The sequence below is a fragment of the Hibiscus syriacus genome, unplaced genomic scaffold (genome assembly GCF_006381635.1).
Source record: "Hibiscus syriacus cultivar Baekdansim isolate YM2019G1 unplaced genomic scaffold, ASM638163v2 tig00110186_pilon, whole genome shotgun sequence".
In the NCBI taxonomy this organism is placed as follows: Eukaryota; Viridiplantae; Streptophyta; class Magnoliopsida; order Malvales; family Malvaceae; genus Hibiscus; species Hibiscus syriacus.
In genome coordinates this window covers 677,863-699,862 of record NW_024062617.1, presented here as the reverse complement: position 1 = coordinate 699,862, position 22,000 = coordinate 677,863, and the positions used below count along the sequence as shown (strand labels likewise).

At 36.4% G+C, this 22,000-nt stretch overlaps 2 protein-coding genes and 3 pseudogenes across 2 annotated transcripts; 2 read left to right on the top strand and 3 right to left on the bottom strand.

The window, feature by feature from the left end:
* Window positions 1–1,519: 1,519 nt before the first annotated feature.
* LOC120217236 (eukaryotic translation initiation factor 4E-1-like) lies at window positions 1,520–3,359 on the bottom strand. The gene is made up of 5 exons (XM_039214425.1): window positions 2,991–3,359; window positions 2,273–2,438; window positions 2,050–2,175; window positions 1,896–1,961; window positions 1,520–1,805 (listed from the first exon to the last, which is right to left on the bottom strand). The coding sequence occupies exons 1-5, from the start codon at window positions 3,272–3,274 to the stop codon at window positions 1,758–1,760; spliced, it is 690 nt and encodes a 229-aa protein (XP_039070356.1). The 5' UTR covers window positions 3,275–3,359; the 3' UTR covers window positions 1,520–1,757.
* A 3,717-nt stretch (window positions 3,360–7,076) lies between these two features.
* On the top strand, window positions 7,077–8,989 carry LOC120217297. The gene is made up of 2 exons (XM_039214464.1): window positions 7,077–7,719; window positions 8,415–8,989. The coding sequence occupies exons 1-2, from the start codon at window positions 7,077–7,079 to the stop codon at window positions 8,987–8,989; spliced, it is 1,218 nt and encodes a 405-aa protein (XP_039070395.1).
* Window positions 8,990–13,177: 4,188 nt separating this feature from the next.
* Window positions 13,178–14,638, top strand: LOC120217235 (annotated as a pseudogene).
* Window positions 14,639–15,514: 876 nt separating this feature from the next.
* Window positions 15,515–16,642, bottom strand: LOC120217295 (annotated as a pseudogene).
* A 1,203-nt stretch (window positions 16,643–17,845) lies between these two features.
* LOC120217233 lies at window positions 17,846–19,759 on the bottom strand (annotated as a pseudogene).
* Window positions 19,760–22,000: the final 2,241 nt, after the last annotated feature.

Genomic DNA, 22,000 nt, shown 5'->3' with positions numbered 1-22,000 from the left:
AATCTAAATTGATAGAGTGAAATGTAACGAATATTCAAAATGATCGAATAAGATATAAAAGAACAACAATTTCAACAATAACATGACACAATATAAAATTTTAATATTATTAAAAAGATGATAAAATAAGAAAAATAAAAAATGGACAACACGTCACTTCTGTGACAATAAAAAGAATTCATATCACCTTATTATTATTTATTTAATGTCGTCAAATTATTTTTTAAAACTAAGTAATTAGAACATAAATATATTAAAATTTAAGTGATGAGAAGTATAATTTACCCATAAAATAACACAGCCTGACCATAAAAAATAAAACCACACAAAGTGGAACCAAATTGAACGGACAACCTTGTATTTCTTACACTTTTTTTTTTGGTTGAATACAGGATAATGGGTCCCTTATGTGCCCATTTTATCAGCTAGAATAATCTCCTTGGCTTCCTTAGGGTAATTACTAAGAAATTTATTCTCCTCCTGTTGACTCTTCATATGCTTGGCGATGAAATCAGTGGCGCGGTACGTTCTCTAACTCCACAACCTAGTTTCTTTTGAGTAGAATCTCAATATGTTGAAGGATTGTTAACTGTCCGTGTTCTAAAGATTTGTTCTTAATCAGGTTCACTGCTTTCTTACTATCTGATTCCACGATAATTTTTCTTTCACCTTTCATCCACGCAGTTTTTAATCATTCCTGTATTCCCCACAATTCCGCTTCCAGTAATGTACATCTTCCAGTTTTTTTGCCCACTCCCCAAAGCCAGTCACCATTGTAATCCCTAGCGACTGCTCCACACATCGCATCCCCATTGTTTTGATTTCTGGTTCCATCAGTATTGATTTTGCAGTATCCATTTCCTGGTTTTTTCCATTTGTAATGAGTATTCTTTCACCTAGTATTTTTTCACTCCACAAGGATCAAGATCAAATAAACATTGGGTCACTGGCCATCCATCGGGAGTTTCGGGGATAATACCGATATTTTAACAACAAATCCAATAAATCTAAACGTAGTCCTTGGTGTATTGATCTTTTTTTGGAAAGAGGGTGTGCGAGTTGTTTATTTCAAGAATAGACTGGATTCACCCAGTTGTACTTTTTTTCATTATAACTAGGAAAGCAAAGAGTGCATGATCCCGCTAATGACTTTTTGAATAAATTTTTAAAATCATATTTAAGAACCGTAGCATTTCGTGATTCATTGGTACATCGACTTTGATTCTCTATTAACCAATAATCTGGGACCATTAACATGGTTAAGGCCAAACCATTTGATGTTCAGATGCAGCAGGGTACTCTTTCTACTATTTACTAAATACAGAAAGAATTTCAAAACAAAAATGTTTTTTCGATATAAAACACTCATGTCGATAAAACGATTTGAGCCCCTTTTTCCAATGGTGTGCATGAATGTAAGAGTAAATATCATCAGGTGTGCATGGGTAAATCAATCCGTATTGATACAGTTCGAGGTCATGTGAAAAAGAAAGCCCTGTGATACAGTCAAAGCAAGAACTTGTAACAAAATGAAAATAGCCATTGAAAAGCATTTCATAAATGGTCAGCGAACCGAAATTTACGACAGTACTAATATTCGCTTATATAGCTAACAATCCCTGAAGCAACAACCATAGGTCAAACAACTAAGAATTGAAAGGAGGCAACCAAGTAAAGCCACTGGTGCTTACAGAGAGTCCTGAAAGCAATCTTGAATCATGCACGACGTCTACTACTAGAGAAGAACTCTATAAAACTCATACAGTGTAGCTATTCTTGGCATCTCTGTCTAGCTTCGCATCTTCCTGAAAGAGAGAATAGAACGTGTTTGTTTATAAAGCCCACAACTTGATACATAAACAGAAAGATCCGTACAAACTAAAACAAGCCATTACATGAAATATAAACCCAATAGTTTCGTTGTAATCAAGCAACTCTTTCCACTGTTTCCCGATGTTTATCTGCATCAACAACAAAAACCAACAAAAATAGGTTTCAACGGTTTTGGAATTGCACAAATCATTTTTCGTAACAAAGCAACTGACTCACCTGTGCAGTTTCATTGGCAGCATTCTTGGTCCAAAGCGCTATTCTTTCCTGCTTGCCTCTCACGCTGACAACTGCTCCACAGATCTCATCACCATACTCAAACTGTTCCCCTATCAAAGCCAATAACTAGTACAGAAAAAATATATAAGATATCAAGCCACATTTTTCACTTAAGCATCAAATTTTCACGAACAAGTACACAATATATCATCTGAAACAATACCGTGTACAACCAAGGCGTATCTGATTTCCCCTTCTGGAAAGTCACGGTCCATTTGCCTCCATTAGCACAGACAGGGTCTTCCCACTTAGGCTCGATCTTATGTTTGAAACAATGAAAGTCTGCTCGCACAGGCAACTTGCTCGGATGATGTATGTTATTGTAAAGGCTGTAAACAGAAAAGTTTGGAAGTTAAATCCATAAGTTTCGTTAACAATCAAAAGAAGTGACATATGAAATTAGTAATCAATGGCAGCAATATAGAGACAGCCGGAAAAGCGATTTTAGGATGATTACATAAATTACCATATAACCGATAAAAGCGTTTCGGCAAGGCTGATTATAACAAATTTAAAGAACAGTTTAACAAGATCCGATTAAGATGAAACAAGAGGCTAGGAAGCAGCACTCTGTAGCAGGCAGCTCCAAGATTCTTGTAGTACACATTATTGTACAATAACAGTTAAAACCAAATCCCATTTACAGTCATCATCACCATCATATTCATATATGTGTGTGTGTATAATCACACGATTATAAACAGCTCCAAGATTGTTGAATGATCAATCGCATAAGTAAAACCCTAGGTCCCTAACAAAAATTGTAATAATCCAACATGTAATCAAAGAAAGAAAGAAAAACCCAACATACCATCAAATTCACAACCCACAAATCAAAACCAAAAAAGTGGGGAAGAGGGAAAAAAAGAAGAGAAAATAACCTCCAGAATTGTTCGATGGTTGAGAAAGTGTAAATAGGGCGCATACAACTACCCCAAGTTGTTTGCTTCGATTTGGCATGTGGGTTATCGAACCAGAAGGTCCATGAATGCTCGAGAGGGTGAGTTTGTTCGGCGACATCTTTCTTCAACGACGTCGCATCATCTTCTTCTCCGGCGATCTCCCCTTCCTCAAGCCCCTCATCTTCTTCTTCTTCTTTCGCGTTAGGATTCTTGTTTTCTTCTTCATTGATATTCAACGATTTCAGGTTTTCTTCGAGCCCCATCTCCGATCTCTCTCTCGATTTCTTGTCAGTTCCCTCTCTCTGTAGCAAAGCAGCTAAAGATTTCTCTTCTATGATCTTTTCTTAAACCGCCCCAAAGCTAAGGGCCCATTGACTTAGTGGGTCAATATATATATAAACACGTACATAATATAAATAAAAGAGTAAACTACAAAAATGGTCACTAATATTTGATTAAATTTTCATTTCTCCACTGAAGTTTTAAAAATAACAAATTAATCACTAATGTTATTGATTTGTAACAAATTAATCACTAACATTATCTATTTGTAACGAATCAGTTTGACTCCACAAAGCTTTTGACCGGTGTTTTTCTCTCTTCTTCTTCTATTGATGAATATCATAACACAACCACCATGAAATATCAGAGGGCTCACGGTGCAGAAGCTGATAACATTTTACGAAAGCAACTTGACCGTGTTATTCTTCTACAACAGGGCATTGTACAAGGTCCCATGCTTGAACTTCCCAATTACTTCACCAGGAGCATCGAGGATGTCACTGATGTTAAGGTCTTATCCACCGCTAAAGTGATCAAATCCTCCATTTCTGACTCCTCTTCATTATGCCTCTATCCTTTACTTTCAATATCGTCCGGTTGATCATTTCTTGTTTTCCTTTTGAAGTAAAAGTGTCATGACCTTGGACGAGAAATTAGGGATTACAGATAAGAAAAATGGGAAATTCAGAAGTGAATTGGAAATTCGAGAGTTACATGTTATTGGGGCAGACGAGGAGGCTGATACATGGGTTAAGCAACAGATGGGCACGGCAGTTGGGCTGCAGAGGGTGAATGAGCTGGAAGGTAATTAGAATCAGAAGAGGAGGACCATAGCTGGATGCTGAGAAGGACACGACAGTTATGCTGTTAAAAAGAATATACAGCTGTCAATAAATAATTGAACAAGCTGATTAATATATATATGAAATGTACCAGAACAATGAAAATTATGAATGAATATACTGAGAACTTTTTCTGTAAACCTACATTTCTCTCTGTTTCTTGAATCATTTCTCGCCATTTTTAGGTGAAAACCTGACAATTTGTAATCAGAGCTAGATTAAGTGATCCCAAGAATTTTTCACGTTGGGGAAGACAAGGAAAATGCAGAAGATTGGAACCACAGAGACACCAGAACAATCAGTGGAAGCTGGGAATGAAGAGTCCTTACCATCTTTGTGGGTTGGTCAGAAGAGCGAGCTGGAAGCAAGGATACAAACACTGGAAACTGGAGTGATTGATAATAGAGGATATTTGCAGAGAATTTTGCAGATGGTGAGCCAGGCAACTGAGGAAAAGGAGTCACCTTTGACTGATAAAGATCGATTGCAAGCAGCTATATATCAAACAAAACAAGGAGGTAAGCAACCATGTTTAATAACAGTTCTTAATGAGCATGAGAAATATACCTTTAAGAAAGATGAGCCTGGAATTATCATATAGACTGCTGTTATTCCTCAAAATTGTGAAAGTCCACTTAATGATATTATGGATGTGCAAAAGTTGAAAATAGAAGGAAATACAGTGGACTTAGAGGAGTCATCTATTGGTGGAGAGGGTCAGTCAAATTATGTTTTCAGGCCAAAGATAGAAATTCAGATGTTTGATGGAACGAACCCAAGAGGTTTGGTAAGGAAATGTCAGAAATACTTTTCCATCTTTAAAGTACCAGAATACCAGAAAGTATAATTAGCTACAATGTACTTAATTAGAAAGGCTGAGACTTGGTTTGATGGTTATATAGCCCAGAAGCATAAGGTGAACTGGCATGAGTTTGCAGCAGATATATGGCATAGATTTGGTGATCAGAATTGTAATGATATTGTGGAGGAGTTTAACAAGTTGATTCAAAAGAACTCTATAGAAGATTATCATGAGAAGTTTGAGGAGCTGAGATTTTATATGTTGCAGTACAACCCATTCTTAGAGGAAGGGTATTTTGTTTCTAGTTTTTTGAGTGGGTTAAAAGAAGAAATTAAGAACAGAGTGAAAACTCATAATCCAACAACTCTGGCTGCTGCTTTCAGGCTAGAAAAATTGGTTGAGTTGACTTGGGAGGTGGAAAACAGGAAATTGAGGTTTCAACTTAGAATTATACCTACATGACAGAATCTCATCTACAAATCTCCTAACCCTACTCTGAGTCAATCTCAAAAAGGAGTTGCTCAGACTACTAACCAGAGTAGACAGTCATTGGTGGAATACAGAAGAACACATGGATTGTGCTATAAATGTGGTGAGAAATTTAGTCAATGGCACCAATGTAAAGTTAAGCAGTTGAATTATATGGAGGAGATAGAAGATACATGAGAGTTTGTGAATGTGGAAACAGAAGACAATGAGGCTAAATTAGCAGAATCCATGGAATGTTAACTTGAAATTTCTATTAATGCTATAACAAGGCAGGCATGTCACAACACCTTAAGAATTCAAGGTCATATATCAGGGAAACCTTTGAACATTCTGATAGATAGTGGAACTAATCACAACTTTATAACTGGTCAGTAGTCTAAAGGAGTAGAATTGGAGTAGACCCATCCTTTAACCATTACAGTTGCTAATAGAGAAAAATTGTATAGTTCAGCTATGAGTAAAAAATAAGATGGGGAATGCAAGGTTCTCAGTTTGAACATGATTTCAGAGTTTTAGCTCTGGAAGGTAGTGATATGGTATTGGGGGTTGATTGGCTGAGAAAATATAGTCCATTATTAATGGATTTTAACAATATGACCTTGAGCTTTCAGAAGGATAGGAAAGATGTTACTTTGAAAGGAGGGCAGAGTTAAACTACTGTTAGACTGATATCAAACAGTAAACTGCAAAAGTTGATGGAAAAAAAACAATGATATCACAGGAGAAATCTTTATGTTAAGTGGGGAGGTTAGTTATAATGAAGTACCTGCTGAATTATAAGGGTTATTGGAGGAATACTCAGTTGTTTTTGAAGAACCAAGAGGAATGCCACCCCAAAGGGAACATGACCATTCAATCATATTAAAAGAGGGTGTTGAGGCAGTAAATATCAGACCCTATAGAATGCCCTACCATCAGAAGTCAGAGATTGAAAAACAAGTCAAAGAAATGTTGTATTCTTCTATAATTCAGACAAGTAAAAGCCCCTTTGCCTCACCTTGTCTGTTAGTTAAGAAGAAATATGGAAGTTGGAGGATGTGTATAGATTACAGGCAGTTGAATGCCTTAACTATAAAAAATAAGTTCCCTATTCCTGTGGTGGAGGATTTATTGGATGAGTTGAGTGGGGCAGCTTATTTTTTTTAAACTGGATTTGAGGTTAGGGTACTGGCAGATTAGAATCACTCCTGAAGACATTCCTAAGACAGCCTTTAGGACTCATCATGGCCACTTTGAGTTTAAAGTTATGCCTTTTAGGTTGACAAATGCCTCAGCCACCTTTCAGGCCTTAATGAACAAAATATTTGAGGCCTATTTAAGAAAGTTTGTACTATTTTTTTTGATGATATACTTGTTTACAATATTGATTTAGAAAGTCATACCAGGCATCTCAGAACTGTTTTGGAGGTTTTAAAGCAGAGCCAGTTGTTTGCAAAAAGAACCAAGTGTTTCTTTGGTCAAAATGAGGTGGAGTATTTGGGCTACATTATATCTAGTCAAGGAGTAGCTACTGATCCAGCAAAGATTCAAGCAATGCAGCAATGAAAATTGCCAAAAAATTTAAAATCTTTAAGAGGATTCTTGGGCTTGACAGGTTATTATAAGAGATTCATCAAAGGGTATGGTGAAATTGCTAAACCTTTGACCACTATGCTTAAAAAGGATCAGTTTCAGTGGACAGAAGAAAGCAAAGTTGCCTTTGAAATACTTAAGGCTGCAATGTGTCAGGCACTTGTTTTAGCACTGTCTAATTTTACTAAAGGTTTCTGTTTGGAAACATATGCAAGCTCTAAGGGAATTGGAGCAATTTTGTCTCAAGAAGGAATACCAGTGACCTATCTTAGCAAGGACTTAGGACCTAAACAAATGGATCTGTCCATCTATGAGAAGGAGTACTTGGTCATACTAATGGCCATTTCTAAGTGGATGCATTACTTAGAAGAGGGGTCCTTCATTATAAAAACAGATCATGAGGCTTTAAAGCATTTGTTAGAACATAAGTTAACTACTTCTATACAAAAGAAAGGGCTCACAAAGTTGTTAGGATTGAATTATGTTATTCAGTATAGGAAATGCAGACATAATTTGGCAGCAGATGCCTTATCTAGAAGAGATAAGAATGAAGGGGAATTGCGTCAATTAACAACTATTGTTATTATTCCAACTTGGGTCCAAGAAGTTGAGCAGAGTTATCAGAATGATTTAGTGGCTATAGAAATGATTACTCAGCTAGCTGTCTTTGTTCAAGATACAACAGAATGGACTTATTCAAAAGGGGTTTTGAGGAACAGGGGTAGGTTTATATTGGACAGACAGGTTCCTTAAGAAGACAGATTATAGAAACTCTACATGACTCACCCCAAGGTGGTCATTTAGGAATCCAAGCCACCTATCATATAGTGAAGTCTTATTTTTACTGGAAATGAATGAAGAGGATGATTAAGGACTATGTTCAGCAGTGTGATATTTGTCAAAGGATTAAGGATAAACATATTTTGAAGCCAGAGTTACTTTAAACACTTTCTATTCCACAACAAGCTTGGGAATTTGTCACTATGGACTTTATTGAAGGACTTTCAACCTCTAACAGGTATAATTGCATATTGGTTATCATTGACAAATTTACTAAGTATGTACATTTTATACCCCTGGTACACCCATTTACTGTAACTGGGGTAGCTAAAGTTTATTTGGACCAAGTGTATAAATTACATGGACAACCAAAAATAGCTTTATCTGACAGGGATAAGATTTTTACAAGTCTTTTATGGAAATAATTACTTAAGCTACTAGGAACTAGTACTATTTTCACTACAGCCTACCATCCAGAAACTGATGGTCAAACAGAAAGATTAAACCAATGCTTGGAGCAGTAATTGAGGGGAATATGTTTTATGAAACCTATAAGTTGGAGTAAATGGCTGTCCCAAGCCGAATGGTGGTATAATACCAGCTTCCACACTGCTCTGGGAACAACTCCATTTACAGATCTCTATGGGTATACTCCTCCCACTATGACTTGGTCAACAGACTCAAGAGTAGCAGATATACAAAAACTTTTACAAGAGAGAGATACCATGAATACAATACTATATGAGCAGCTTGACAAAGCACAACAGCGTATGAAGCATTATACAGACAAAAAACGTAGTGACAGAGTGTTACAAGTGGGGGATGAAGTTTACCTTAAACTTCAACAATATAAGCAGTCATCGGTGGCATTGAGGAAGAATCTGAAGCTCTCAGCCAGGTATTATGGACCCTACAAGGTTATAGAGAAAATTGGATTAGTGGCTTATAAATTGCAACTGCTTGAAAATTCGAGAATACACTATGTCTTCCATATTAGCCTTTTGAAAAGGAAAATTGGAGAGAAGGTAGTTACCTCTAGAGATCCACTAGAGGTTAATGCTGAGGGTCAACTTCGTGTCTATCCTCTCCTGGTATTAGACAAACGCATAGTGAGAAGAAACAAGACGTCAGTCACACAATTGTTAATTCAGTGGGTGAACTTTAGACCGGAGAATGCTACCTGGGAGGATTTCAATGTGCTGAAGTCGTAATTCCTTGATTTCGATCCTTGGGGACAAGCATCGACTGCAGAATGGGGTATTGTCATGACCTTGGACGAGAAATTAGGGATTACAGATAAGAAAAATGGGAAATTGATAAGTGAATTGGGAATTCGAGAGTTACTTGTTATTGGGGCAGACGAGGAGGCTGATACATGGGTTAAGCAACAGATGGGCACGACAGTTGGGCTGTAGATGGTGAATGGGCTGGAAGGTAATTAGAATCAGAAGAGGATGACCATAGCTGGATGCTGAGAAGGACACATCAGTTATGCTGTTAGAAAGAATATACATCTGTCAATAAATAATTGAACAAGCTGATTAATATATATGAAATGTACCATAACAATGAAATTTATGAATGAAAATACTGAGAACTTTTTCTGTAAATCTACCTTTCTCTCTGTTTCTTCAATCATTTCTCGCCATTTTCAGGTGAAAACCTGACAAAAAGAAGATGAAAATAATGAAAACGAACAAGAATGTTGTTCCTGACAATACAAAACCTAGTGCGCTTTTCATTTTTCATCAAAATTCCGACTCACTAGTAATTTTTACAAAGAAAGTCTGCAGCTTGTTAAAGAATACTGAAAGAAAATAAAAGTTGGGTCTTTTTTCGGGGGGGGGGGAATTCTTTTGTTAGGGACATGTTGGATGTAGTAGAAGACAAGAAGGTACATATATGTTTGAACTTTTGGTTTTGTGGTGTGTTGTCGAACCTAAGATTCTCAGGCAACTATGGACAGAAGCTGTAACTCAAAAGAGTTTATTTGTATGTTGAGAAAATTAAAGAGATTGCGGATTGACAATGCATTCTGCAGAATCAAAAAATGGTGGAAGAAGATAGAACAATTGTCATGTGACAGATTACTGCCTTGGTTGACCTTATATGCCAATGTTGAAGAATAAAATTTTAACCATTTCCATCAAATGATTTCTGCACTGATGAGGTAATTCTTGCTTAATATAATGTGATAATCTACATTATATTCCATACTCATATCCACCAAAAAGGCTCGCTGGTAAAGAAAAAAAATACTTAAATGTTGAGGATTTTTATAACAAATAAGTGTCTGATTGTTCTGGTAATGAACAAACTACAAAGAGTAGAACATTCAAAGCCATCTAAGATCACATAAAATAAAATAAAAATGTAAATAAAAGAGTAAAAATCTGGTAGCAAATGAAGATGGAGGAGGTGTGGAAAGAGTTCATTTTGTCTAATGATTTCAATACTTTGAACTTTCATGAATGATGAAACAACTTCCATTTTCGCCAATAATTCAAAGAAACAAAAAACAATCAACATAGAATGGAATATATACTCTATGAATACTTAAAACTAAGAAGCATACTTAAAAAAAATGAGAGAGAGAAAGAGAGAACAACCACCATTGTTTTAATATAGTAGAAACAATGGCGTTCTCTTAATGTTTGAACCATTAGAAGAAAAAAAAAACCATTTCATGCTTTATTTCGTCTCCAAAAATTCAAATCAAAACGGAAAAGAACGTGTACCTTCATCTACCATACGAGCACTGACCAGTTCTTATCACATTGCTATTTGGCACTGAGTTCATAATCACAAGCCCTTTTAGTGTTTAAGACAAACTATGGAATAGAAGAAGAGAAAATACGGAGAGTTTAACTTTCGTGAAGGAGAGGAAACAAATAAAATATAAAAAATATGGGAAATTTGGTTGGAGGATGAAGGAACAAGAATGACAGAGAGTTGATTACGACATTGACAAGTAATCCATCCTAACTGGGGGGATTTAATACCTGCACATTTAGGCTGTTGATGCTCTATCAGTTAGGGTGGTTTTCGGCCATCAGCTTTTGCACAGTGAGCTCTGCAACATTTCATGATGGTTGTGTTATGGTGTTCATCAATTGAAGAAAAAGTGAAAAGGACACCAGTCAAAAGTTGTGGAGTCAAACGTGTGATAAAATGGTGTTAGGTTACTGATTTAAGGTGTCTCATCAGCTTTCCGTCATCTAGTTAACGATTGCTAGCATTGAATAGCCGATTTGTTACAAATCGATAACAAATAAAAAATATTAGTGATTAATTTGTTATTTTTAAAACTTCAGTTAAAAAACAAAAATTTACTCAAATATTAGTGACTATTTATGTAGTTTACCCTAAATAAAAAGCAAAATTATTTAGTTTTAAGCCTTTTTAGTTTTTATTCAATTATTTAAATTTAAACCTTATTAGCTTTTGCATTGGTTGCCTTCTTTTACCTAAACATTACTTATTAAAAAAATATTTTCCATATCTATATTGATTATTTCCCGAACTTATATTCTTTTTTGTCACATAAAATAAAGATATGTTTTAGAAAAAACGTGTTTTGCAGGATGCACCTTCTGTCTATGTAGCGACAATGCATATAGAACGAACTAAAATAAAAGAAAAAAAAATAAAATTTGGTCAAAAAATATTTTAAAAAAGAATACAAATTTTGTCATAAAAGAATAAACTTGTAAGGTACATATCGAAAACACTTATTTTGTACGAGCACAAGCATGAGTTATTGAAGGGTTCTTTTATATATATATATGGTGAATATAAGATAGTATTTGTTTAAACACTCTTTAATTATTTGACAATGAACGCTAATACCCCTAGCATATAAAGTATTTAAACTTGAGACTTTAAGGAATAATAACAAATCCTTTAACCACCGAAGTCGATTGGTTTGTGCTGCTAATGAAGGGGGTTATATGAGTTATATGACATTGGATGATATATGGGTTATAGAAATGACATGAGTGGTAAGAAATATTTAGTGAAATAATTCAAGTAGGAAAAAGATTTTTGGATAATGGAATATACAGGTGATGAAAAATAAATATAGGTTCTAAATTATTTGTTATAGTGTATTTGAAATTCGTTATGTGGACATGACGAGTTTCATTTGTATCTAACTCACACGATGAATTTTAATTTTTAATATATTTTATAGAACTCGTCGTATAAAAATAACAAAATTCTTGTATAATACATCAAATAGTATAAATTCCAAAACAATTACCCAACAGCTTAATTTCCCTACTTATTTTTCCCGCTCATAATATTTCCAAATTTTGGTGGGGATGGGAACGGGGGGGGGGGAATTTAATTAAGGGATCAACACACAACATAAGACATTGAATAAATGCTACCCAATTTATCATCAATTCATGTTTCCATGAACTGATGGTTAAAGTTTTGTATCGTTGCATTTTGGAACTAGTAAGACCCCGACGTCGGTGAAGGTCAACGACAAGCCAGTTAAAGTCCACAAACACTCATGTTACTTCAGGTATGCCACTCTTTCCGCCATTAAATTTTGCCTACCCACCAACCATAACCATTAATCACTACATACATACATCAAGATTCAATGACCATAGTGAAGGCATGCACATTGACAAGATAGTCAAAATGAACCCTAAATTAGATGCTATGTATGAAATGCCAACAGTGATTTATATACACACATAGGAATACTGGAATAGGACCACAGTATGCCTATATCTGGTCACTGTAATGGCATGTGATTTGAGTTCCCATTTCTCTTTCTTCACCAAGTTGATAGCCTTTTTGAGATTTGACTTCGCAATGTTCTTTTTCAATGTTCTTTTTCCTAGATTATAAAGGCTACCCTTTGACTTTTGTATATATTTCGATATCATGCAGTACAAAATAAGTTAAAGAACACTTAAATTTGTATTTTAATATGAGAATATGATATCCGTATATTAATCCAAACTATGGGTTATTTAATTTACGAGGATTGTTATATTAGTATAGTAAATTTTCACATTATATTATTATTGTAACAGTCAGTTTAATTTAAGAATCACATTATTTTTTTCTTAAAAAATGAAAATCTCAAATATCATTAAATTATGATTTTTAATAGTGTATATATAAGTACACTAATATAATAGTAGTATATTGCATTCAAGCTGACTGTGGACAGACAAGACGAGAGAGACTCCCACTCCGCGTGAAATGAATGAATTAAACCTAGTTTCTTCAACTGTAAAAGCAATCACTTGCATGCCTTTATCTTTTCGATATCTCCACTGCGTACTCTTCTCCTTCTCCATCTCTATATATCCCTCACAAGACGCCATTGTTTCCATCAAAATCTCAACCTTTCTTCCTCTCTCTCTTCTTTGAGCTTTCCTTTGGCAGCAACAATGTGTGCGCTGTTTGGTTTTGGGTTAGCTTTAGCTCTGAGTTTAAGCTTTGGGGTAATCAATGGAGAACCCCAAGTTCCTTGTTTCTTCATCTTCGGGGATTCATTGGTTGATAATGGGAATAACAATCGATTATCATCGCTTGCTAAAGCTAATTACATGCCCTATGGAATCGATTTCCCTAATGGTCCAACCGGGAGGTTCTCCAATGGCAAAACCACAGTCGATGTCATTAGTAAGCTTCTAAATTTCCATATGTGTATGTGTATGTATTATCTTCTTCCTTGTGTTCGACGAAAAGAAACTTGGGTTTCTCTCTAAAATGGGTTCGGATTATAGTCTTGTACTCATATTTGAATATCGAATTCAATTTTAACGTATGATTGTATATATGTTCCTATCCACAGCTGAACTTTGGGGTTCGAAAGCTACATTCTCCTTACTCGAATGCTAGAGGCAGACAAATACTCGGCGGGGTTAACTACGCGTCGGCGGCTGCAGGAATCCGAGAAGAAACCGGACAACAACTTGGAGCTCGGATCAGTTTCAGTGGACAAGTTAGAAATTACAGGCAGACAGTTGCACAAGTGGTGAACTTGTTTGGGGGAGAAGCAAACGCATCAAGTTACTTGAGCAAATGTATTTATTCAATTGGACTCGGCAGCAATGATTACCTTAACAACTATTTCATGCCTCTTTTTTACTCCACCAGCAGGCGATTTAGCCCTGAGCAATATGCTGATGTTCTTATCCAACAGTATACTCAGCAGCTTCAGGTTCGTATTCTACGTTCATCATTACGTATACGAACCGCGTTCGTGTGATAAGGTATTGTCTGTTTCGGAGCTGAACTTGAAACCTCCATTGATGTTGATTTCAGGCACTGTATAACTATGGTGCGAGGAAGTTCGTGTTGATCGGATTAGGTCAAATAGGGTGCAGTCCTAACGAATTGGCTCAAAATAGCCGAGACGGTCGAACTTGTGTGGAGAGAATTAATGCCGCCAATAGGATCTTCAACAGTAAACTCAAAGCTCTTGTTGATCAATTCAACAACAATGATTCTGATGCAAAGTTCATTTACATTGATGTTTATGGAATTTTCCAAGACATCACAAGCAATCCTTCAGCTTTCGGTAAGAACACTACTAATCCGAGAAAAAAATGTTAACCGGCGTTTATCGACCTTATCGATCCGACATGGTTGAGTGTTACTATGTTATGTTTCAGGGTTTAGGGTGACAAAGGCAGGGTGTTGTGGTGTTGGGAGGAACAATGGGCAAATCACTTGCTTGCCTTTACAAAGGCCATGTAGGAATAGGAATGAGTACTTGTTTTGGGATGCTTTCATCCAACTGAGGCTGCATAGGAAGGAGATCATACAGTGCTCAGTCGCTGTCCGATGCTTATCCGATCGATATCCACCGTCTTGCACAGCTCTGAACTGATAAAATGCAGGCGGCTTTGATGAGATAAACAGATATTGTTTTTTGTGATTTACACCATTGAATCATTGCTTCATTTTATTTATCAAACAACCCTTAAATAAAGTCTCATGGTTCAGATTACTATGTTCCTGGATTTCTTAAAATCAATCAATCTGCCTATGATGACTTTTTCTCCCTCTGTTTTTCTATTGTGTACCATTTTTTACTTTGTTTTCCTTTCCTGAAAAGGATTTTTATTATGGATTTATGTTGTTTGAATCCATGGTTTGTTTGGGTTTATTCTTTAGGTCTCGTGTTTTTTCTTCCTTTCCTTTTAGTCTGATACCTTCCCTAATTCCTTGAGCTTGTATGAGGAACTCGGATTTGCTACATATGTAAATCGATGTTATACTCGATAACGAATTAACAATGAACATGAAAATGGAATTTGAGTGAGTTAGGAAGTTAACCATTGTTGCATTATGCAAATCATAAGTACGTATGATGCGAAATAGATCGGGCTTCGTATCTGTGAGCATCGAGAAAGATACTCCGAAACAGATTAGAATCTTACAACTGCAACACCTCAATAAACCGTTGAATCAAAGTGCCATAATGTATCAAAGGTTCTGATATGTAAGAAAAAAAACACAGTTATGTAATCTGTTTTAGGTCTCAGAAAGATACCGTTCAGGACATTATCGTACTGGTTTCTAAACATGACATAAAAGGGTAATAACAAGTGAAGCTGGTTATCGAAATTCGATCGAGAAGATCGTACTGCGGAGAGCAGATGTTGAAACCGTATCGGTGTATGAGTATCCCAATGGCCTTCATATAAGAGAAATACAGTCTGTAATCTGTTCTAGGCCCAAAGGTACCATTCCGGACATTATTGTGCTGATTCTGACATGTCATGAAAAGGGTTAAATAGAAAGCGAAGATGGTTATCGAAATTCGATCGAGAAGATTGTACGACGGAGAGTAGATGACGGAACAGTATCATCCTCACACTTGCTAAGTTTCCATATCTGTTCCAATAAACCAAAAATGTCAGCTAATGAACTAAAAAGACAGCAAGTAGTTGGGGAAATGGGGTAAACTATGGCAAGTTTCCGAATCCATACATGAATCTCTTACGAATACTTGAAACTTAACAAGATGGAGATGCACAATTAGAGCATTAACCAAGATTCATAACGACGACATACCTTATGAAACCGTTGTTGTCGATATCAGCAGCAAGGAACTGCGAGATACTCATGTCCTGACTATCCTCTCGGCCATCCTCCTTTGCCTTTTAGCAACTCTAGCCTCAGCCAATACAGAATACTCGAGCAACGGCCACAGTCGAAACGAGCAACCAAATGGAAGCGAGATCCAACCAGGCAACATCTTAAACACCCTATCGCAGTACCCGACGGTTGTAACCGACATGACGGAGAGGTAAAAAGCATCCAACCATCCAGCCTCTCGACATAATGCATAACACCAAGGCCAATACCAATACAAAGAATCACAACACCAAATGCTAATCAACCTTCAACCTATCCTCATTCTCCCCTTTTAACATCAATTATAACATGATGCTAAATCCTTTATTACCATCATGTTGAACAGTTTTCAACAGATATACCTCCTGCAAATCAAGCACATAGCCAACCATCCCACTAACCAAAATATCTACGAATCCGAAACCGATCAACACGAACAAGATTGAGAACGATTTCATAGCCGTGTTATTAGGGGTAGTGTCACCGAAACCGATCATGCTCATTGTGAAGATGCAGAAATACAATGCATCAACAACAGGGTGAGTCTTAGGACCAACGAAATCATGATGATTAAATCAATAGATAACGACACCCAATGAAAAGTACAATACTAAGAGGATAAATGCTTGACTTACGATCAATTAGGACTCGAATTTAGGCTTGGGGATCGAAGGGTTGGTAATGGCACCCATTAAAACAGCCATTGCCGGCGCTGTTTTGCACCTGTGGAGACTGGTTTTCCCCATGCAGATGCTATAGGTGAATTGATTGGTTCTGAAATAATAGATATTCTTGGAGGTTCGGAATGTTTTCCGACGAAAACGAACGTTATATCGGCGTGTGAAGTGACGAGGATAATGATTTGCTAGAGAAGGAAAATGGAATTTTGGTGGCGGCACTCGGTTTCTGAGACTTAGATACGGTAACAAAGGATCATCTTCCATATTAACAAAATCGGAAAAAAATGCAAATTCACAGAGAAAAACGATGAAGACGCAAAAGTCTAGAAGGGAAAGGAAACACAACAAATTTGAGTCAGCACCGGAGGATGTTGATGATTTCTTGTTTTGGGACAGTTTTAAACTAGTAAAACTAGAGCTTGATTCTCTCTCTTCATGCAAAGGGGCATGAACATGGAGTACGTAGATGAAAAAAAGGTCCACTCTTTCCCCACACACTTGCTATGGTTCGACCGGGGAGTAATTTTTTTCCAACAATTTGTTCATCTCATATTCTCCTGTATAATGTTTCAGCGATAATGTTAATGAAATAAAACTCAATCAATAAATATTTTAAATTGTTCAATTTAATTTTTTTTAAGTATTACTTTAAAAAGTAATTTTTGAATAAATAAAATAACAACTTTTTTAATATATAAAAGATTCGACGATATAAATGAGCGAAATTGAACTTGATGACATGGTATTTTCTGCTGGCATAATGATAGTCACTAACATTTCAATTTTGTTACTTTCGGGTTCATATGAACTGTTGTGACTGTGAGCTTCCTAATTTAAGACTCGTTGGTTCGGACTGCTGTTTGTTGGCAGGTCTGATCTTTTGCCGGTTTGGGGTTGGTGTGGTGTCTGAATTGTCTGCTCTATTTGCCAACTGCATTTCACTTTTGGGATTGTCGATAAATACAGCGGCCACCATTATCGTTCTTGATGATGAAATGTATAGTTATAAGGAAGTACCAATGGTGTTGAATGTTTGGGGTATATTTTCTTATGCTATCAGCAGCATCTTGTTGATTGTGATAATGAAACTAAAGGGAATGAATAAAGCAATTGTGTTATGGCACATTCATATATTTTCCTTTAGCATGTTTATTAGTACATGAATGTAAGAGTAAATATCATCAGGTGTGCATGGGTAAATCAATCCGTATTGATACAGTTCGAGGTCATGTGAAAAAGAAAGCCCTGTGATACAGTCAAAGCAAGAACTTGTAACAAAATGAAATAGCCATTGAAAAGCATTTCATAAATGGTCAGCGAACCGAAATTTACGACAGTACTAATATTCGCTTATATAGCTAACAATCCCTGAAGCAACAGCCATAGGTCAAACAACTAAGAATTGAAAGGAGGCAACCAAGTAAGCCACTGGTGCTTACAGAAAGTCCTGAAAGCAATCTTGCATCATGCACGACGTCTACTACTAGAGAAGAACTCTATAAAACTCATACAGTGTAGCGATTCTTGGCATCTCTGTCTAGCTTCTTCGCATCTTCCTGAAAGAGAGAATAGAACGTGTTTGTTTATAAAGCCCACAACTTGATACATAAACAGAAAGATCTGTACAAACTAAAACAAGCCTGAAATATAAACCCAATAGTTTCGTTGTAATCAAGCAACTCTTTCCACTGTTTCCCGATGTTATCTGCATCAACAACAAAAACCAACAAAAATAGGTTTCAACGGTTTTGGAATTGCACTAATCATTTTTCGTAACAAAGCAACTGACTCACCTGTGCAGTTTCATTGACAGCATTCTTGGTCCAAAGCGCTATTCTTTCTGCTTGCCTCTCTTTCGTTGTAATCAAGCAACTCTTTCCACTGTTTCCCGATGTTATCTGCATCAACAACAAAAACCAACAAAATAGGTTTCAACGGTTTTGGAATTGCACTAATCATTTTTCGAACAAAGCAACTGACTCCTGTGCAGTTTTCATTGACAGCATTCTTGGTCCAAAGCGCTATTCTTTCCTGCTTGCCTCTCACGCTGACAACTGCTCCACAGATCTATCACCATACTCAACTGTTCCCCTATCAAGCCAATAACTAGTACAGAAAAAATATATAAGATATCAAGCCACATTTTTCACTTAAGCATCAAATTTTCATGAACAAGTACACAATATATCATCTGAAACAATACCGTGTACAACCAAGGCGTATCTGATTTCCCCTTCTGAAAGTCACGGTCCATTTGCCTCCATTAGCACAGACAGGTCTTCCCACTTAGGCTCGATCTTATGTTGAAACAATGAAAGTCTGCTCGCACAGGCAACTTGCTCGGATGTACGTTATTGTAAAGGCTGTAAACAGAAAAGTTTGGAAGTTAAATCCATAAGTTTCGTTAACAATCAAAAGAAGTGACATATGAATTAGTAATCAATGGCAGCATATAGAGACAGCCGGAAAAGCGATTTTAGGATGATTACATAAATTACCATATAACCGATAAAAGCGTTTTCGGCAAGGCTGATTATAACAAATTTAAAGAACAGTTTAACAAGATCCGATTAAGATGAAACAAGAGGCTAGGAAGCAGCACTCTGTAGCAGGCAGCTCCAAGATTCTTGTAGTACACATTATTGTACAATAACAGTTAAAACCAAATCCCATTTACAGTCATCATCACCATCATATCATATTGTGGTGTGTATAATCACACGATTATAACAGCTCCAAGATTGTTGAATGATCAATCGCATAAGTAAACCTAGGTCCCTAACAAAAATTGTAATAATCCAACATGTAATCAAAGAAAGAAAGAAAAACCCAACATACCATCAAATTCACAACCCACAAATCAAAACCAAAAAAGTGGGGAAGAGGGAAAAAAAGAAGAGAAAATAACCTCCAGAATTGTTCGATGGTGAGAAAGTGTAAATAGGGCGCATACAACTACCCCAAGTTGTTTGCTTCGATTGGCATGTGGTTATCGAACCAGAAGGTCCATGAATGCTCGAGAGGGTGAGTTTGTTCGCGACATCTTTCTTCAACGACGTCGCATCATCTTCTCTCCGGCGATCTCCCTTCCTCAAGCCCTCATCTTCTTCTCTTCTTTCGCGTTAGGATTCTTGTTTTCTTCTTCATTGATATTCAACGATTCAGGTTTTCTTCGAGCCCCATCTCCGATCTCTCTCGATTTCTTGTCAGTTCCCTCTCTCTGTAGCAAAGCAGCTAAAGATTTCTCTTCTATGATCTTTTCTTAAACCGCCCCAAAGCTAAGGGCCATTGACTTAGTGGGTCAATATATATATAAACACGTACATAATATAAATAAAAGAGTAAACTACAAAAATGGTCACTAATATTTGATTAAATTTTCATTTCTCCACTGAAGTTTTAAAAATAACAAATTAATCACTAATGTTATTGATTTGTAACAAATTAATCACTAACATTATCTATTTGTAACGAATCAGTTTGACTCCACAAAGCTTTTGACCGGTGTTTTCTCTCTTCTTCTTCTATTGATGAATATCATAACACAACCACCATGAAATATCAGAGGGCTCACGGTGCAGAAGCTAATAACATTTTACGAAAGCAACTTGACCGTGTTATTCTTCTACAACAGGGCATTGTACAAGGTCCCATGCTTGAACTTCCCAATTACTTCACCGGGAGCATCGAGGATGTCACTGATGTTAAGGTCTTATCCACCTAAAGTGATCAAATCCTCCATTTCTGACTCCTCTTCATTATGCCTCTATCATTTACTTTCAATATCGTATGGTTGATCATTTCTTGTTGTCCTTTTGAAGTAAAAGTGTTATGACCATGGACGAGAAATTAGGGATTATAGATAAGACAAATGGGAAATTCAGAAGTGAATTGGGAATTCGAGAGTTACCTGTTATTGGGGCAGACGAGGAGGATGATATATGGGTTAAGCAATAGATGGGCACGACAGTTGGGTTGCAGAGGGTGAATGGGCTGGAAGGTAATTAGAATCAGAAGAGGAGGACCATAGCTGGATGCTGAGAAGGACACGCCAATTATGCTGTTAAAAAGAATATACAGCTGTCAATAAATAATTGAACAAGCTGATAATATATATATGAAATGTACCAGAACAATGAAATTTATGAATGAAAATACTGAGAACTTTTCTGTAAACCTACCTTTCTCTCTGTTTCTTCAATCATTTCTCGCCATTTTTAGGTGAAAACCTGACAATTGGTAATCAGAGCTAGATTAAGTGATCCCAAGAATTTTTCACGCTGGGGAAGACAAGGAAAATGTAGAAGATTGGAACCACAGAGACACCAGAACAATCAGTGGAAGCTGGGAATGAAGAGTCCTTACCATCTTGGTGGGCTGGTCAGAAGAGCGAGCTGGAAGCAAGGATACAAACACTGGAAACTGGAGTGATTGAGAATAGAGGATATTTGCAGAGAATTTTGCAGATGGTGAGCCAGGCAGCTGAGGAAAAGGAGTCACCTTTGTCTGATAAAGATCGATTGCAAGCAGCTGTAGATCAAACAAAACAAGGAGGTAAGCAACCATGTTTAATACAGTTTAATGAGCATGAGAAATATACCTTCAAGAAAGATGAGCCTGGAATATTCATCTAGACTGGTTTTTTCCTCAAAATTGTGAAAGTCCACTTAATGATATTATGGATGTGCAAAAGTTGAAAATAGAAGGAAATACAGTGGACTTAGGGGAGTCATCTATTGGTGGAGAGGGTCAGTCAATTATGTTTTCAGGCCAAAGATAAATTCATATGTTTGATGGAACGAACCCAAGAGGCTGGGTAAGGAAATGTCAGAAATACTTTTCCATCTTTAAAGTACCAGAATACCAGAAAGTAGAATTAGCTACAATGTACTTAATTGGAAAGGCTGAGACTTGGTTTGATGGTTATATAACCCAGAAGCATAAGGTGAACTGGCATGAGTTTGCAGCAAATATATGTCATAGATTTGGTGATCAAAATTGTAATGATATTGTGGAGGAGTTTAACAAGTTGATTCAAAATAACTCTGTAGAAGACTATCATGAGAAGTTTGAGGAGTTGAGATCTTATATGTTGTAGTACAACCCATTCTTAGAGGAAGCATATTTTGTTTCTAGTTTTTTGAGTGGGTTAAAAGAAGAACTTAAGCACAGAGTGAAAACTCATAATCCAATAACTCTGGCTGCTGCTTACAGGCTAGCAAAATTGGTTGAGTTTGTAATACCCAAAAATTTAGACAATGACCAAAATGAAAATTTTAAAAGTTTAATGGTCAAAGTATAAAACTTGGGAAAAGTTTAGGGAATTAAGTGATAAATTTCCTAAAAAGATTTTTATTCCATAAATATATGGTTTACTCTTGAGATTAGAGTTTTATGGAAATCATATTGTTGGATTTGGAATTT

Bases quoted from the DNA above. Each gene is read 5' to 3' on its own strand.
- LOC120217236 (XM_039214425.1), bottom strand. From the start codon at position 3,274: ATGGGGCTCGAAGAAAACCTGAAATCGTTGAATATCAATGAAGAAGAA. The intron at 2,439-2,990 runs GTTATTTTCTCT...TTCTGTTTACAG, and splicing joins ACCATCGAACAATTCTGGAG to CCTTTACAATAACATACATC. The intron at 1,806-1,895 runs GTAATGGCTTGT...TCTCTCTTTCAG, and splicing joins CTATTGGGTTTATATTTCAT to GAAGATGCGAAGCTAGACAG.
- LOC120217297 (XM_039214464.1), top strand. From the start codon at position 7,077: ATGCTTAAAAAGGATCAGTTTCAGTGGACAGAAGAAAGCAAAGTTGCC. The intron at 7,720-8,414 runs GTAGGTTTATAT...CTCCATTTACAG, and splicing joins AGGGGTTTTGAGGAACAGGG to ATCTCTATGGGTATACTCCT.